The 18,525-nt window shown below is 44.7% G+C and overlaps 1 protein-coding gene and 1 long non-coding RNA gene across 10 annotated transcripts in view; one reads left to right on the top strand and one right to left on the bottom strand.

The window, feature by feature from the left end:
* Positions 1 to 220: 220 nt before the first annotated feature.
* Positions 221 to 13,836, bottom strand: LOC106993618 (uncharacterized). The gene is made up of 4 exons (XR_013405630.1): positions 11,463 to 13,836; positions 11,258 to 11,311; positions 6,555 to 6,604; positions 221 to 3,323 (listed from the first exon to the last, which is right to left on the bottom strand). It is a non-coding gene; the product is annotated as an uncharacterized LOC106993618 (long non-coding RNA).
* Positions 13,837 to 13,943: 107 nt separating this feature from the next.
* Positions 13,944 to 18,525, top strand: part of PSMD5 (proteasome 26S subunit, non-ATPase 5) — a 28,330-nt gene continuing 23,748 nt past the window's right edge. For all 9 annotated transcript variants that reach the window (XM_077968205.1, XM_015116945.3, XM_077968207.1 and 6 more), the window contains exon 1: positions 13,944 to 14,195. In XM_077968205.1, the coding sequence (XP_077824331.1) occupies positions 14,023 to 14,195 (173 nt within the window). In that variant the 5' untranslated portion in view covers positions 13,944 to 14,022. The remainder of the gene's footprint in view (positions 14,196 to 18,525) is intronic.

The following is an 18,525-nucleotide window of genomic DNA, read 5'->3' on the forward strand; positions in this document are numbered from 1 at the left end:
TTTCTTCATTATCATAGGTATCTGGAAACACTCTGTTTACTAAGTAGACATATTAAGCCTATTTTTACTTACAAAGAACTGTAGCGTACAGAGAATATTTAAAAGACAGGAAGACACCAGGCAACATATATTGGATAGCATTCAAATAAATATAACATTTGAATATCCTAAAGCAAGGTAAACAGAATATAGAATCAATCGTGTCCAGACTGTTAACTTATTTTGCTTCCACAGTTTATTTCTCAGAACACCATAAGATTTGTATAAAGTATGCTAGGTTGTTTATCAAATCATTTTATTTGCAAGAACTCACCATTAGCAGCTGATATGGCCAGACATACAGACATAATGACATCACAGCAACCAAAAGTAGGGCTAATTAGATGGTGACTGTTTCTCTCTGCTATACTCCTGTCTCAGTTCTTACAGCCTTCAATTCAGTATGTTAGTATTTGATGAAGTTGGATTCTTTCAAACTAGTAATGTCTCTATAATGGTAAGTGTTAGTATTCACAGAATAATTACAATACTTCTCATTTCCTCAACTGATTTTTCTAGGGTTTATGGATTCAAAAAACATACATTTCCGAAGAAATACTGGGAGGGAATTCCCATGTGGAAACACTGGTCTGGGTCCTAGCCCTAGCCTCTGCATCATCATTCTGGGATGACGGTTTGTAATAGTGACCAAACCACGTAAGCTGGCATTAAGGCAGACCCTAGAGATCAGTGAACTCCTGCAGATCTGTGGTGAGTAGTAAACAACACATTTATTTTTTTTTTTTAGACGAAGTGTCGCTCTGTTGCCAGGCTGGAGTGCAGTAGCAAGATCTCGGCTCACTGCAACCTCTGCCTCCTGGGTTCAAGTGATTCGCCTGCCTCAGACTCCCGAGTAGCTGGGACTAGAGGCATGTGCCACCACACCCAGCTAATTTTTAGAAGAGACGGGGTTTCACCATGTTGGTCAGGATGGTCTCGATCTTTTGACCTCGTGATCCGCCCATCTTGGCCTCCCAAAATGCTGGGATTACAGGTGTGAGCCACCGTGCCCAGCAAACAATACATTTTAAGTGCCAGACCAACACCATATAGATGTTTTAAAAACTAACAACTTTATTGTTGGCTACAGCAGCTTCTCTGGATCTATGGCCTACAAAGAACTGACTGAACCTCTGAATGAAAGAGTAAGAGCATTAGGTTTAGAATCAGAGTTGGGTTCACATCCTAATTCTGCCACGTACTTTACATGTTACATGTTCTCTGGTCTCAGGTTTCATCTGTAAAGTGAGGAAAACATTGCATTATAAGGATTATATAATGTTAAGAACCTATGACAATGCCTGGCAGAAATGGCCCTTTCCCCTCCCATTTCCTATTACAGTCAACCTTGACACCAGGGAAGAGGAAGGCCACTAAGAGCTTTCTGGTAACAGCAAACCACCCAATGAAGGCCACAGACAGAAAAATCTCCTTTGGAATTAGTCTCACTTTAAGAATATTCAAGGAAAAAAGTTTAATTTTGCCAATTCCATAAATCAAAAGTGACTATGTACTGTAGAGAGAGCTTTAGTTATTTAAATACTTTAAACATCAATTTGCCAAACAGGTGCAAGACATGCCCCTGTCCTCAAGCAGCTTACAATCTAGGAATACGAAGCTGACTGTGATGCACAAAGATGGCAGGAATACCACAAAAGAAGAGATTCCTGCCAACCATGGAAGCCAGGCCATACAAAGGAGCAGCAACATTTCACAGGCATTCATGCAGAAGGGCATTCCAGGCAGAGGGGACGGCATGAACATAGCAGTAACATCACACAGTATAGTGGAGCCATCCATTTCCCAGCGTGGGAGAGGAGATGCAGGGGATAATGATGGAAAAGGTGAGCTGAAGCAAGGTTATAAAAACCAGAGCTAGAAATTGGAGTTTATCCTGGAAGCAATACAGGCAGTCCACCTTGGGTCCCCAGCGCATTTTAGATAGGGTTTACTTTACACAGGTTTCCATATATAGCACAACATGATCTGTTGTAAAAAGCAAGGACATCACCATTACCATTCTCTTTGTTGTTCTAAGATAATCCCTCAAAATCTCCATTGGAATCCTCAGGAACTTTCCAAAGGCCCCAGCCTAAAGTCCCTACAAGATCTTTGCAAAGGACTCTCAGAGATTGTCTTCCATTTGGTATTTGGGAGCACGAAGATCCAAGAAGTACAGTAGTTATCAGCACTACACCCTGCACTACCCACTTTCTGGACCTCCATGCAGTTCAGTTTCCTGCAGTAATGTATAAAATGAAAACTGGCTCAGAGGGGTGGTTTACAAACCTTTAACAAAGAACGCTTTTAAAAAAATCCCCAGGCAGGCAGTCCCCAAGGTACTACTGTCAACCCCTGGAGCTCAATGAAACAAACCTAAAGACACAGGTCTGTCCGATTCCTGGGGCTATTTCTGTGTTCAAGTGAAAAGGTTAGTTTTGTGCGCTCAGAATCTACATCTTCACTGACAAAACACCAGAATTATCTGATACCTGTCATTCAGGCTAGGGAAGAGCCAAGACTTACTCCCAACCCATGAGGCTGTGCCAAAGTCCTAATATTCCCTGAGTCATACACAGGTTCATGGAGTCCATTCGTAGTCCCACCTCCTCAGAATTCAGGACCAACAAAAGCCTCTTTAGCAAGGAGAAATAATCCTGCTGATCCATGAAATGCCACCATTAGCAATTTATCCTTTTGATAAAGCACTTGCCAGTCCCCGTAGGAGGAGACATTCATCCCACACTCTTCCAGGTGAACAAGGTCACTAGGACCACTCCTCCCCATGAGAAGCAGCAAAGCAATTACATCCTAGGCACTTGAGGTAGGCCTACTGACTCAAGATGACAAGTCTCACCCTCACTGCGTCTTCCCTTCAGTCACTACATGTAACCATCCTGGGGCCCTCATGCCCCCTTATCCCCGTTAACCATGAAGCACTCAGAGACAAGTTACACTATGTTCTTACTTGGCCTGACTGGCTCAGCCTTTTCTTCCAGCTTTAGGAGCCTCAGACCTTCAGCCTCCACAGGCCATTTTTAGCTCCTCCGTGCCGACGGGAACATGGAATCCAGAGATGCTGGGAGGTAGAAGGTGTCCTCCTCTTCCCCAGAGTGCAGTTGATGAAGGCTGGAGGCAGCCGCTGGAGGTAGCCAGCAGAATGCACAAAAAGCTTTCCCCACTCAATCCTCTTCCATGCCGTCCTCAATCCACTTTAAATACTGCACATCTCCTTGACCCACAGGGAGACTGAAGACCTCTGGGATTTCAAAAGTATGTATAGCCTTTGGAGAGAAAGCAAAGCCCTGTGAGTGACTATGATTAGAATCAACTCATGTGATAAAACCCAACTGGCCAGCCTCATGGGAGGCTCTCTGCAACCTGCCTCACCCCACCTGTCCAGGTCCACGGCCTGTCACTCTCCAGCCTATGTTTCCCATCTGTCAACAAGTGGCCAGTTAGGCCAGATAGCTTTACAGTCTTACAGACATGGGTTCAAATTCTAAGTTTGCCCCTACTAGCTGTCTGACTATGGACAAGTCACTTAGTTTTCTTCAAATGCTCCTTAAAAAAAAAAAAGCCCTACATGACTGGACTGCTGAGGATTAATTAACACAAAGTATACAAAGCACTTACCCAGTACACCAGCTGGCACTGTATGCATTCATTAAATGCTAGCTACTCTTTTTATTATTATCCTATGCACATCACTTCCCAAAACAATCCCCCCACCAATATCTCTCTTGCCCACCTAGATTCCACCTGCTCCTGCTGATCAATCAAAAGCCTATTCTTGCTTCAAAAACAAAACAAACAAAACAAAAAAAAACAAAAAAACACCTCTCTATCCCTCAAGGTCCAATTCAACCATTGACCTTTTCCAAGGGATCTTCCCTGACAATCCAGGTCTAGAGGAATCTCCTCCTCTCCTGTTTCTTTCACCTGGCCATTGTCACACAGTGCAAGTTCTCTTCACTTTCTAGGCTGAAGAAACATGAGGACTTGGACCAGAGTGTCCCATCTGTCGAATGAGGATTATAATCCTCTGCCTCCTTTCTGCTGAATGAGGTATTTTAAACTTCCCATAACATGCTTAATAAATCACAGCACATGTATACATTCACATGTTGCTTCACATGTATGCTTAAACATTCTGTAAGTTGGGTGCCTGAAGATAATGAATTTTGTTAACTTACGTGTTTTTATAAGCGGACATACAGAATTCAAAGACATTTTTAACACATTAGTAATAAGAGCTGAGACTGATAAAGCATTTCATATATGGATTTCACATATTAATTTCCATATGCATAACAACCCATTTGTATAATCCCCATTTTACAGAAGGGGCAACTGAGGCACAGAAAGTATTCATATTTTCCAAGCACTATGGAACAAGTGGCAGGTGGGGAGCCAGGTTTCAAGGTAGGAGGTCCAACTCTTTTAACCCTGAAGCTGTCCCTCACCAGTTAAAATTTTAATTTCTTCACAGTACTGGCTCTACCAATGGTTCCTTACTCTCTCACCTCTGCTGAGGTGGTATCATAAGGGCCCCCTCTATAGCTAGTTTGAGACCCAGATGTAACCGTGTATTCACAGAATCCTAGTTCCCTAAGAAGTAAAGAAAAGGTTTCATCATCCATATAGGTGGTTTGCATCTCTGGCCCTATGTTAGAGTCAACCTGAGAAGATTCAGGTGACCACATTAGAGTCATCTAAAAAGAAAGGTGCTTTTTAATACCACTATACTTGATCCCCGCCCTGGCCAAATTAAGTCGAAATCTGTGAGGTGGGGCCTAAATTGGTAGTTTGAAAAATGTGTCCAAATGATGCTAATACATAGCAGGCAGTTATGAGAAACACTGGTTTAGACCAGTGCTTCTCAAGCTTTAATGTGCAGAGAAATCACCTGGGGGTCTTGTTAAACTATAATTTGATTCAGTAGGTCTGGGGTGAGCAGGAGATTCTACAGTTCTTGAAAGCTCCCAGGTGATGCCAATTCCAAAAATTCCACTTTGAATGACAGAATGATAAAGGTTTATACTAGAGGTTCTCAAAGTGAAGGTCCACTGACGCCTGGGGATCTCCAGGACTCTAGGGGGTCCTTGGGGCCAAAACTACTTTCATAATATTATTTTGTTATTTGTTCTTTTACTATGTTGACATTTGCACTAATGGTTTAAAAAAAAAAACAGGCCAGGTGTGGTGGTTCATGCCTATAATCCCAGCACTTTAGGAGGCCGTGGCAGGTGGATCACTTGAGCCCAGGAGTTGAAGACCAGCCTGACCAACGTAGCAAAACTGTCTTTAAAAGACAAAAATAATAATAATAATAATTAGCCGGGCATGGTGGCAGGCACCTATAATCCCAGCTACTTGGGAGGCTGAGGCAGGAGAATCGCTTTAACTTGGGAGACAGAGGCTGTAGTGAGCTGAGATCATGCTGCAGCATTCCAGCCTGGGCAACAGAGCGAGACTCCGTCTCAAAAAAAAAAAAAAAAAAGGTAAAACTGCTGGCACTTCAGCATGAGTTGAGACAGTGACACTAACCTGTACTCATTGTCATTATATTCTTCACTGCCACACAGTTGGACTTTAAAAAGTCAATTTCACTTAGCATCTCTGATGAAGTAGGCAAAATTACTACTTTAATTAAATTTCAATCCTTGCGTACATGCCTTTTCAATATTCTGTGTGACAAAACACTGGTAGGAAGTACACATAAAGCATTTCTACTACATGCCTAAGTTCACTGCGTGTCTGATTGTTTTAGTACAAGTTAAACTTTTTTTTTTTTGGTGGAACACCAATTTTACTTTCAAGTCCGAGTAACATAATTTGTCATTTCTACAAATTATAGTTACTTCAGGCTTGAGTATTAGGTAGGCACTTCCTCAAATATGAATAAATTGAGCCCACCACTCAAATAAAGACAATTTACATCATGTATGGCCAATGATAAAATTGATGTTTTCAAACAAAACTAAATTTTGAAAGACCTGACTTTATCACCATGAGCTTAAAGTGTCCCAGAATTTAAAGATGTTTCAGAGGAGATCCAGCTGTCTTATTAAGCCAGAATCTGCTAAAATGTAAAATGTCATTCTTCTAAATTTTTTTGTCTTTAGGAAATCTTACTTTCCTTAAAAATGCATTATTTATGTTAATATGTAATGGTTTTATCATTTTAAATGAAATAAAAATATTTTTATATTCTGTTTTAGTTTCTAAAACAGTAAACTTTTATATAACCCATAAAGTTCTTTTGGGTCTCAATTTTTAAAAGTGTAAAGGGGTTCTGAGACCAACATTTTGAAGGCCACTGGTTTAAACTATCTTATTCTAGCCCCCCATTATACAGATGGAGAATCTGAGGGTCAGAGAGGGATAGGGACTTGCCCGAAGTCACATAGAAGGTGGCTGGCTGGGATCCAGGTCTCCAGCTTTTCAAGGTCATTCCCTTAGTACCTTGGCTGGTCCTATGGTAAAGGAGTGAGAAGACATGCCAACATTACCTGATGCAGATGGACAGCATGAAGACCCTGGAAGTCTTTGTCTTCATTAACTATAGATGAAAACAAACAAACAAAAACTAAAAACTGCTGCTTTAGGGCCTGATCCCCAGTGCTGCCACTGCTCATTCATCTGGTCATTTAGGAGACAGCTTTCCTCCGGGGTCACCAGGCCCTGTCACTAGCTTACAAATGAACCCAGGGCATCTTATGTGGGGAAACACCTCAATCAGTTATCTCTGCTAACTTTTAATTGGAACCTGGAAAAAGGCCATGGTCTCACTCACTCCCCTATCAAGACCTCCTATGGGCCAGGCTTGGTGGCTCACACCTGTAATCCCAGGACTTTGGGAGGCCAAGGTGGGCGGATCACCTGAGGTCGGGAGTTCGAAACCAGCCTGACCAACATGGAGAAACCCCATTTCTACTAAAAATACAAAATTAGCTGGGTGTGGTGGTGCATGCCTGTAATCCCAGCTACTTGGGAGGCTAAGGCAGGAGAATCACCTGAACCCGGGAGGTAGAGGTTGCAGTCAGCCGAGATTGTGCCACTGCACTCCAGCCTGGGCAACAAGAGCGGAACTCCGTCTCAAAAAAGAAAAAAAAAAAAAAAAAACCGACCCCCCTATGCTCACATCCTCACTCACTAACAGGATGTTAGTGGCTTCTATTTTTCCCTCCCAAAAGTACCTGGAGAAGGGAACAAAACCAAATTATGATGCTCCTAAGAGGAGCTCAGTGAACTGTCAAACCTGGCCCACCTAAGTTACCTACTGAGGAGAAAACTTTAAAATCTTTCCAAGCCTATATAAACAAGTCTAGAGTTGACCAAGGCCTCACATGTCATCTGGTCCAATGCATGCATCTCACATTTGCCTGAACACTCCTGGAGGTGGGAGGTTCATCATCTCTTGATGAAGTCCATCTAACTTAAAGGTTTTCACAAGATGCTTTTTCTTATAGTGTGCCAACATCTGCCACCTAGATTATTCCCCGGCTGGCCTCATCAAGAACCACCCCAGGACAGCACTGCAGAAACTCCTATGTCTTCTCTGCTGGAGCTCTTCCAATGCTCATCCCTACACACTGGTGCTATTTTGATCACTGACTTTCCAAGACGAGTGCCGATGAATGAATAACTAAAAAACACAGAAGACTGCAGGGAAGAAGTAAGCCTTACAGTTATGGAAACTTTTAGATGCTGAAAACAAAGTCAGCAATGATGATCAGAAGACAGTATAAGAACGCCATCAGGGGAAAGGAAAGACATTTACCCTGAGAATATCAACAAGGGCAAATCTAAGACGACCAAGGTCACTGGCCCTTCCTGTGTCACAGGACTGTGGCAAAAGAATACATCACGAGAAAGGATGGGCATATAAAGGAAATAGTAGGATGAAATTCTACTCAATTTCCCAACACTGGTCTCCAGACTGGCTAAATGTGACTCATCTATACAAGTATTTAAAAATTCAGAGACCTGGGCCCCCATCCTCAGGGGGTTATTGACTAGATTGAGGCTGGAGTTCAGGGATAGACAGCATATACTTTCACAAAACTACTCAGGGAGACCTACAATCCCAAAAAAGTTAAGGTCCACTGGTTTGTGCCAGTTTTTGCAGGTGACGAAATAAAGGCCAAAGAAGGGAAGAAATCACCCAAAAGGTGAGCAGCAAAGCTGAGCTGGAACCCTGTGCTTCTGACCCTCCCCTACGGTTCTTTCTGCCCCCTTCACCACCTCTGGAGTTACTCTGTAGTCACTTCCAACCTTAACACTTCAAGATATTTCCAAGATGAGAAAACAAAGCCCCCCAGACAATTACAGAAAAATGAGATGGTAACTACAATAGACAGAAGAAAATAACCTCTTACGTGATGCCTAGACAAGGATTCACCAGCAGACACCCCTTCCCCTCCTCCATCTAGCAATGACACAGCCCAGTCACTCCTCCCCAAGTAGCTGGGAGTGACAGTTTCCTGGTAAAATTAGAAAAACATCCCACAATCTGCAGGACACCAAGTGGTGCCTCCAAGGACCAAACAATTCACTGCCCTTACCTAGCTGCCTCCAGCACAGATCCCCAGGAGCATTAAAGAGAAATCTGTCTGCCTTCTCCCTTCCTTCCCTTCCCCTCAGTCCTGAAGCTGGGGGTTTAGGGATGAAGAAGTTCATAGTCTGCTGGCACGGGGCACTCACCAGGAGGCACATGAGGACAGAGGGCCGCAGGCAGTTTGGCAGAGGGCATCATGAGCCCAGCCTGTCCAGAGCATCACAGGTAATTTAGCTGCACCATGGCAGTGAATGGCAGCCATGGGCAGAGGTCCTAGTGGGCGGGCACTGAGGGCCTAAACTAACCTCTCTCCCACCACTGCCTCCTTGTTCCTCCCTGGCCTGGTCTGCCAGGCTTGCCAGGACACCAGGAGAGAGACAGTGGAGGCAGCAGCAAAGAGAGGGAGGAATTTCCACTGGACACCCTTCACCCTTGAAACAATGCAAGCACCATACCAGACCTACAACCCTTGCAAAAATACACTATTTTCACTTTCCATTCAAACAATTTTAAAAAAATCAAAATTTTGGGACGTCCCCAAAGACATAAACTTTTGTTAAGAACACAAAACTTTCAGAATCCACAGCATACACACACACGTACACAAAATTCTTCCACTTTAAAGAGGTCCAACCCACCAACAAACAAGAGAAGCACGCACATGGCTGCCTCGCTGGCCCCTTCCTCTCAGAATCTCCCTTCTAATTCTCCTTGGCTTAGAACACTCTTAATCCCTACTTCTGTCCTTAATGAACTCTTTCCAGGCCATCCAAAAGATACTCCCATAGTTCTCTGCCCATAAGGCACTTTGCACACACTTTTTTTTTTTTGAGGCAGACTCTCGCTCTGTCGCCCAGGCTGGAGTGCAGTGGCGCGATCTCAGCTCACTGCAACCTCTGCCTACTGGGTTCAAGCGATTCTCCTGCCTCAGCCTCCCAAGTAGCTAGGACTACAGGCACATGCCACCACGCCTGGCTAATTTTTGTTTTTAGTAGATGGAATTTCACCATATTGGCCAGGCTGGTCTCCAACTCCCGACCTTGTGATCTGCCCACCTCGGCCTCACAAAGTGCTGGGATTATAGGTGTGAGCCACCGTGCCCGGCCTGCACACACTTTTGTGGTAGCATAAACTATGGAGAGCAGTAACAAATAAGAAAAGCAACAAGCTAATGGCTGTTGCCCTTCTGAATATGGACTCCACTGTTATCAGAATTTCCAAATTTTTAATCCAGCTTTTTAATGTGAAGTAGCCTCATTTTAAAAATGACAATTCTGGGGGTAGGGATACAGAGCAGAAAAGTGTAAGTAAACTGTTTAAGAGAATTATGTCTTAGTTGTGGCAGGAGTAACACAAGTGTTTTAAAAATTCAACAAACAGCACACTTTAAGTTGGCAAATTTTATGTAAATAGTATCTTAAAATAGAGAGGGCAAAATGCTGGAAACCAATTCAAAATTGTTTTCAACTAGGCTGACCAAACAAAACACATCTGTTAATCAAATCTGGCTTGCAGATTGCCAGCTGACAGTCTCTGCATTTATTGTAATTACCTGTTCACCTATCTGTTTCGTTCCCTGGGATTAGAAATTTTTTTTTCTTTTTTTTTTTTTGAGACGGAGTCTCGCTCTGTCACCCAGGCTGGAGTGCAGTGGCCGGATCTCAGCTCACTGCAAGCTCTGCCTCCCGGGTTTATGCCATTCTCCTGCCTCAGCCTCCTGAGTAGCTGGGACTACAGGCGCCTGCCACCTCGCCCAGCTAGTTTTTTGTATTTTTTAGTAGAGACAGGGTTTCACCATGTTAGCCAGGATGGTCTCGATCTCCTGACCTAGTGATCCGCCCGTCTCGGCCTCCCAAAGTGCTGGGATTACAGGCTTGAGCCACCGCGCCTGGCCTTAGAAATTCTTAAAGGCCTAATATACTTCTTAGCAAAGTGTCTGACAAAATCCAATAGTTAATCAGTTGTAGGCCTACTCCTGTCATTTATATTGTGCAGACTCAAGCGAGTTACTTAATTTCTGTGTGCTTTCAGGGGATTTTTCTCATAAAGGAAGGTCTAATATCTCCTTCATAGGTCTGAAGTGAAGATTAACAGAGAAGATTAACGTTAAGAGTGCTTATAAAATGTGGCTGGGTGCAGTGGCTCACACCTGTAATCCCAACACTTTGGGAGGCCGAGGCAGGCAGATCATCTGAGGTCAGGAGCTCGAGACCAGCCCGGCCAACATGGTGAAATTCCATCTCTATTAAAAAGACAAAAATTAGCCGGCGCACACGCCTGTAATCCCAGCTATTCAAGAGGCTGAGGCAGGAGAATCACTTGAACCTAGGAGGTGGAGGTTGCAATGAGCTGAGATTGCTCCATTGCACTCCAACCTGGGCGACAGAGCAAGACTCAATTTCAAAAAAAAAAAGATACCTCTTATAAAACGTAAGGCCATGTCATTCAAGAGCAAGTAGTCTCTTGTCAACTACCAATGTAAACTCTGAAAACCTCCATTTGTGATTGAAGAACTTACTATCTATAGAATATGGTTAGAGAAAATGAGGCTGAGTGGTCCTAAGGAAACCTTTATATTTTAAGTCACTAAAATCAAGACCATGATCTTTTAGAGCTATTACATTAATAAGAATGGAACTGTTAATGACCATTTACCTCAGATCCTGAGATGATTTCCTGAGCCGATGTCCCCAAGTTTAGCTCAGGACCCTGCAGAGTTTAAGCGCAATGTTTGTTACATGACTAAAATGATAGGGATGTGTGGCTGGTGATGAAAAGGATGATGGTAATTATGAAAATGATGTTAGCGTAACAAGGGAAGGATGGTCTCTGGAATCTCTTCATCCTTCAACTCAGGTACCTCTACTCTCTCCAGATTCACTTCAAAGGTTACATTCCAAAGGTTCAACTTCACATTAATGGCTTGGACAGTTTCTTCAGACATATCAAGACTCTGAGTGCCATGCCAGAGGGTCCAGGCTTTTCTTCTGGCAGCTTCTTATCCTCCATCTTGTCCTGCTCCTTATCGGATCCTGATTCAGAGTCAGATTTCCCCTCAGACTCAGATTCTGTATCCATCACCTTCACCTAGATGACATCCTCTTCTTCATGTCTTCTTTCTCTTTCCAAGTCCTTTGCTTTATTTTGAAGGTTCTTCTGCATCTCTTTATAGGTATAAGCAATTTATTGAAATCTTTTTTAAAAGCCAAGCTTTAATCCAGGAAAGGATCCATATCAATTGCAGCATCAGTGAGGCCTGAGGTCTGGCATCAGACAGCATTCAATTTCCTCTGTCTGCAAAGACTTCTTCCTATGGACATAGACTCTCAGTTGTGACTAAAGATTGAAACTTGAGTAGCTCACTAATTTCACTTTCCCTGATATCAATGAATCTTAAACCCACCTGTTTTGCAGACACTAAGTTTTTTTAACTTCTTCATTAGCTCTAGGGAAAATGCATCATCATTCACACATCCTCCCACAGTTTCCAGCAAGCTTAAGAGTGGCTGATTTTATATCACCCATCACCTCTTTTATCACTACCAAAGAATCAGCAATATTGTACTGTTGCCATGTTTCTTTCAGAGTAAGGCGAAGGTTTTTTTAAATACAGTCAGCAAAGTGGTCAAACATATGTTTGGTGTAATACCTCCCAAATGCTTCGATTATACCCTAACCCAAGGGCTGAAGAAAGCTAGGGCCTTCCTGAGGGAGAAACACAATCAACATTAGAATGAACAAAGAATAATGAATCTGGGTGATTGGGACCTCCGTCCACAATTAGCAACATTCTGATTTCCGGATTTTTTTTTCTGTTAAATGACTTCGGACTTGATGGATAAAAAAATAACAAAACCAATCCATAAAGTGGCAATGGTGATTCTGGGTGTGTTCACAAGAAAACAGGAAGGCGTTTATCTCTTTCTGAAAGACAAGTGGGGGATTAGAGTCTTTGTAAAGCAGCAGTGGTTTTATCATTTTGTCACCTGAGGCACTGCCACAAAAAAAATGAGGGAAATCCTGTCCTTAGCCTCCTCTAAGCTTTCCAGAGTTTTGTCTTTTGCCCCAAAAGTAGGAAGGCACGCACAGAAAAGATGGGTCGTCTCCTTGGTGTTGAAGACCTGTTGAGGCACATAGCCTCTCTCCAGTTGCTTGGAATACTCGGTGCCCACTCAGCATTTAAGGGTCCTTCCTCCCCATCAACCTGGTACATTGCAAAACAGCAGCGATTTTTAAAGTTCTCAAACCACCCCTTGCTCCCATGATACTTATTTGGGTTGTCCTCCCCAGATGTTTCCTACAGGTTCCCTGTGGATATATTAGGCCTGGTTGCAGATGGCCTTCCCGGTCAGATGTCGCCCTCTACCATCTGGCCCTCCACCTAAAAGGTTAACTGGATCTCCACCTTCACGATGTTTACATTACCGGGAATACACAGCAGCTTGGAGCAGATGGGCGACCAACTTTCCACACTGGTTTTTTTTGGTTTTGGGGTGGGGGGAGGGCGCCAAGGTGTTGGGGAAGCAGGGTCTTGCTGTCACCCAGGCTGGAGTGCAGTGGCATAATCACAGCTCACTGCAGCCTCGACCTCCCAGGCTTAGGTGAGCCTCCCGCTTCAGCCTCCCGAGTAGCTGAGACTACAGGTGCGTGCTACCACACCGCACTAATTTTTTTCTTCTTCTTCTTTTTTTTCTTTTTGGTAAAGACTGGGTTCTCACTATGTTGCCCAGGCTGGTTTCGAACTCCTGGGCTCAAGCGATCCTTCCGCCGCGGCCTCCCAAAGCGCTGAGATTACAGGCACGGCCACCGCGCCCACAGCTGCTTCTCCTTGGTGGACTGATCAACACCAACAAGGCGGCGCACGTCCCTATTACTCACGCCTTTGTCCGGCTCCTGGAGAATACTCATCCAGTCTTCCTGGAGGCACGACGCTCCGCCTCCTCTTGACAGGTGTCTGGCCCAGGATCAAGATTCCCCTCCAGGCCTCCGCTCCGCCTGGGGCGGCCTCACCTGCGGTCGTAGCCGCGGTGGCCTCCCTAACGGCTGCGGTCGCCGCCGCCTAGAGCCTGGTTTTGGAGCCGCGAGGCCGCCCACGAAGCTCTTTAACTTCCCGTAAGTCCCCATCCTCGCCGCTCCGCTGGCTGGGAATTTGGCAAGTCTTGCCCTACGCGATAAACACGTAAGCCAACTGGCTAACTGGCCTCCGCAATCTCCTGAGCAGCGCCCTAGATGACGCCAGACAGAGGGAGCCGCAGCCACTGGCTACAGTTGACACGGCACTAACGGACACTTCTCGCGAGGCTTGGCAGCCCCATAGCAATCTCAGGGACAAGGAGGCTGTGATCAGCAGATCTCGCGACGTTCAGGGAAGCGCCCCGGGAACCGGGCCGCTGGCCAACCCCTGCGTGGGGAGGGGCAAGATGGCGGCCCAGGCCTTGGCGTTGCTGAGGGAGGTAGCGAGGCTGGAAGCGCCGCTGGAGGAGCTACGCGCTCTTCACTCAGTGCTGCAGGCAGTGCCGCTCAACGAGCTTCGCGAGCAAGCGGCGGAGCTGCGCCTCGGCCCGCTCTTCTCCCTGCTTGATGAGAACCATAGGTGAGAGGACCCCGGGACCTTGAGCCGAGGAGAGGGGCACCCCTAAATATGGACACGAGAGTGGTTGAGGGCAAGAACAGCGCTTTTCCCAGTCACAGGGAAGGTGGAAAGTAGCCGAAATTTGCAAAGAGGGAAGGATCCCAGGTTCAGAGGGCAGGAGACGGGATTCAGGTTCAGCCTCTGGGAGTGCCCCAGGGTGTTTTCTCCCGTCGCCTGGCCTCGCTGCCTCTGAGCAGTGAGGCACTGCCTTCTCCTTCAGATAGAAATTAAAGGAGAAAAGCAAAGCTGTCCACTTACAAGGAGCATTCCACATCTCTTTGTACAGGTTCTTGATTTGTTACCTCTTCTAAAAGGATCCTGTCCTGGCAATGTGGCAAGAACCATCACCATTTTAAATTCACATGCCTTTTCATCCAGTTATTCTTGTTACAAAAATTTAATGCAAGTATACGCGCACAAAATGTGCAGTTATTTTGTTCTTTCGAACCCGAGGCTGGAATCGCCCCAAAAACAGCGGCAAGGGAGTTCCCACAAGGGAGTGCTTCAAACCTTCCCGAGATGTGGCTGGTTGGGATGCCAGAGAAAGAAGCACTGAATGCCAAGGCGATCAGTCCAAAAGGGTTTAGGGGGAACCTACGGAGGGCTGCAGAAATTATCAAGACGGACACCGGGAGAAAAGAGGTGTTCCTGGGTTTGGAGTTTAGTTGAGAGTTTAAAGGAATTTGGCTCGGGATTGAGGCCAGTTTCTTCCAGTGTTTTGGGCAACAACCTAGGTACCTTTATCAGGCCTGGGAATGTTCAAGGCCCCGGGTTTATGGTCAAGCCTGCTAGGGAAACCTGCTGCTGGCTAGGTCAGAGAGCAATCAAGGCACTCTGATTTTCCATCAGCACACAGAAAGAAAGGGGGCGACTGGAGGACCCTACAGTATTATATGCAAGAATATTTGTAACATATCGTGTGTGACACCAAAAGACTAGAAACAATCTAAATATCCGTTAACAGGGGATTCCAAATTATGCGCTACTACTCTGTAACACTATGCAGTTATTTAAGACGTTGAAGTAGATGTATATATGTATGTGGACATGGAACGATTTCTGTGTTGTTGAATGAAAAAGAAAATTGCAGAGTTTATGAATCTATAATTTTAACCTGTAATTTTTAAAAAGGATTACAATCCTCCCAACCCCCACAGGCTTGTATAACTTGTATAACATTGCAAAGATCTGCGAAGGCACACCAGAAACTATTATTAGGGAAGTGGGTCTGAAAAAAGTAGGACAACTTTTACTTTTTATTTTTTTCACATCCATAGTGTTTGATTTAAAACACTTTGTAGGCTGGGCGCGGTGGCTCACGCCTGTAATCCCAACACTTTGGGAGGCTGAGGCGGACGGATCACCAGGTCAAGAGATGGAGACCATCCTGGCCAACATGGTGAAACCCCGTCTCTACTAAAAATACAAAAATAGGCTGGGCGCTGTGACTCATGCCTGTAATCCCAGCACTTTGGGAGGCCGAGGTGGGTGGATCACAAGGTCAGGAGTTCGAGACCAATCTGGCCAACATAGTGAAACCCCATCTCTACTAAAAATACAAAAATTAGCCAGGCATGGCTAATCCCAGCTAGTCGGGAGGCTGAGGCAGGAGAATCACTTGAACCCGGGAGGCAGAGGTTGCAGTGAGCCGAGATCACGCCGCTGCATCCAGCCTGGTGACAGAATGGGACTCTGTCTCAAAAAAATAATAAAAATAAAAATAAAAACACTTTGTAGACCAGGAGCAGTGGCTCACTTGTGTAATCCTAACACTTTGGGAGGCTGAGGCGGGTGGATCACTTGAGCCCAGGAGTTCAAGACCAGCCTGAGCAACATGGTGAAACCCATCTCTACAAAACAAAACAGAGTTAACTGGGTGTGCGTGCCTGTAGTCCCAGCTACTTGAGGGCTGAGGCGGGAGCATCCCTTGAAGCTCAGGAGGCGGAGGTTGCAGTGAGCCAAGATTGTGCTACTGCACTCCAGCCTGGGTGACAGAGTGAAGCCCTGTCTTTTTTTTTTTTTTTTTTTTAGACAAAGTCTGAAGCACGTGCCACCACCACCACACCCAGCTAATTTTTGTGTTTTTAGTAGAGATGCAGTTTCACCATGTTGACCAGGCTGGTGTCGAACTCCTGACCTCAAGTGATCCGTCTGCCTCGGCCTCCCAAAGTGCTGGGATTACAGGCATGAGCCACGGCACCCAGCCAAGACTCTGTCTTTAAAAATATATATATAAGATAAGATTTTAAAAAATTTTATAATTCTTTCTTACCTGGATCTGGGGGAAAAAAAGGAAAAAAAAAACCCACTTTGTATTTGATGCTTTGATCATTTAAAAGAGTTTTGAAATGTTTGTGATCCAAAGACTTTAAAGTGACCTTACTACTTGAAAAGATTGTGAACCACTGAATCAACACTGGATGATTTCAGAGCACTTTCTTCACTCTGACCTTCTAAGATTCCTTCCTTTTCTGTAAGTGTTCTCCATTCATGAAGTCTATCAGTTAACATTATTTGGGCCGGCCTATGAAATATCTCTTATTTGTCTCCTCTTTAAGTCAAGCCCTCATTTTTTCCCTCTTGGTAGGTCTGTAGTTTTAGTCTGACCTCTCATTACTCTGAAATTCCTGTTCTAGCAAGTCCTTCCCACCCTGTAACCCCAGTGAGCATACATCTCAAGTCAGTTGGTGCTAATCCTTTCCATGGTTTCCTGAAGGGGTGGCCTGCCCCTCCACACCTGTGGGTGGGCGTTTCTCATTAGGTGGAACGAGAAACTTGAGAAAAGAAATGAGACACAGAGACAAAGTATAGAGAAAGAAAAAGTGGGCCCAGGGGACCGGCGTTCAGCATACAGAGGACCCACACCTGCACGGGTCTCTGAGTTCCTCAGTATTTATTGATCATTATCTTTACCATCTTAGAAAAAGGTAAATGGCAGCATAATAGGATCATCATAGGGAGAAGGTCTGCAGTAAGACATGAATAAAGATCTCTGTGACATAAGTTTAAGGAAAAGTGCTGTGCCTTTATATGCATATGTAAACATCTCCATAAACCTTTTTAGTGCATAAAGAGCAGCATTGCGCCAGCAAGTCCCACCTTTCGCCCTAAGGCAGTTTTCTCCTTTCTCAGTAAACAGAACATACAATTCAGTTTTACACCGAGATGTTCCATTGCCTAGGGACGGGCAGGAGACAGATGCTTTTCTCTATCTCAACTGCCAAGAGGCCTTCTTTCCTCTTATACTAGTCCTCCTCAGCACAGACCCTTCATGGGTGTCAGGCTGGGGGACGATTAGGTCTTTCCCTTCCCACGAGGCCATATTTCAGACTATCACATGGGGAGAAACCTTGGACAATACCTAGCTTTCCCAGGCGGAGGTCTGTACGTGTCCCTGGGTACTTGAGATTAAGAGAATGGTGATGAGTTTTCACAAGCATACTGCCTTCAGGCACTTGTTTAACAAAGCACACCCTGCACAGCCCAAAATCCTTTAAACCTTGAGTCACCACAGCACTTGTCTCTTGCAAGGACAAGGTTGGGGGTAGGGTCACAGATTAACAGCATCTCAAATACAGAACAAAATGGAGTCTCTTATGTCTACTTCTTTCTATATAGACACAGTAACAGTCTGATCTTTCTTTTCCCCACAGTTTCCCATTTTCTATAGTGAGCTTTTAGAATGCCATTTGGGCCCTTTACAGTGTATTTCCATCCTACTTTTCCAGCCTCACCTTTTTCCTCCACTCCACTTTTTTTCATCTGTTCCAGCTACCATGTGGCACCCTTATTTTTCCTTAAGCCTGACTTGCATTTTCTTAACTTTACTCATACCAGCCCTTCTAACTGAAATACTTTGCTGTCTGTCCATATTCTGTCCATCCTTTTAGGCCCACTAAAGAGCCATCCCCTCCAAAATATTTTTTCAATTATTCCAGTTGCAAATGACTGCTCTTCAGATCTGCTAAAGGACATTATTGTTATTTCTGTTAATGATAATTGATGCTATTACCTATGTTATAGTTCTCTGTGTGTCTATTTCTAGTTTGTAAATTCTTTGAAGGCAGTGACCGCATTTTGTTCATCTCTGCATCCCTCTTAGGGCCCAGCACATAATGCAGTACACGCCCAATTAAAGATGAGACTCATAGAGTTTAGAGTAGCCACCTTGTCCAACCTTTTCCTATTAGAGATGAAGAGACTTCCAAAGGTCATACAGCAGGTTGACAGCAGAGGTGCAGTAGGAACTGAAGTGAGGGAGAATTTGAGGATTCAGATCCATGGGGAAGAT

Source organism: Macaca mulatta, chromosome 15 (assembly GCF_049350105.2).
Source record: "Macaca mulatta isolate MMU2019108-1 chromosome 15, T2T-MMU8v2.0, whole genome shotgun sequence".
NCBI classification, from domain to species: domain Eukaryota; kingdom Metazoa; phylum Chordata; class Mammalia; order Primates; family Cercopithecidae; genus Macaca; species Macaca mulatta.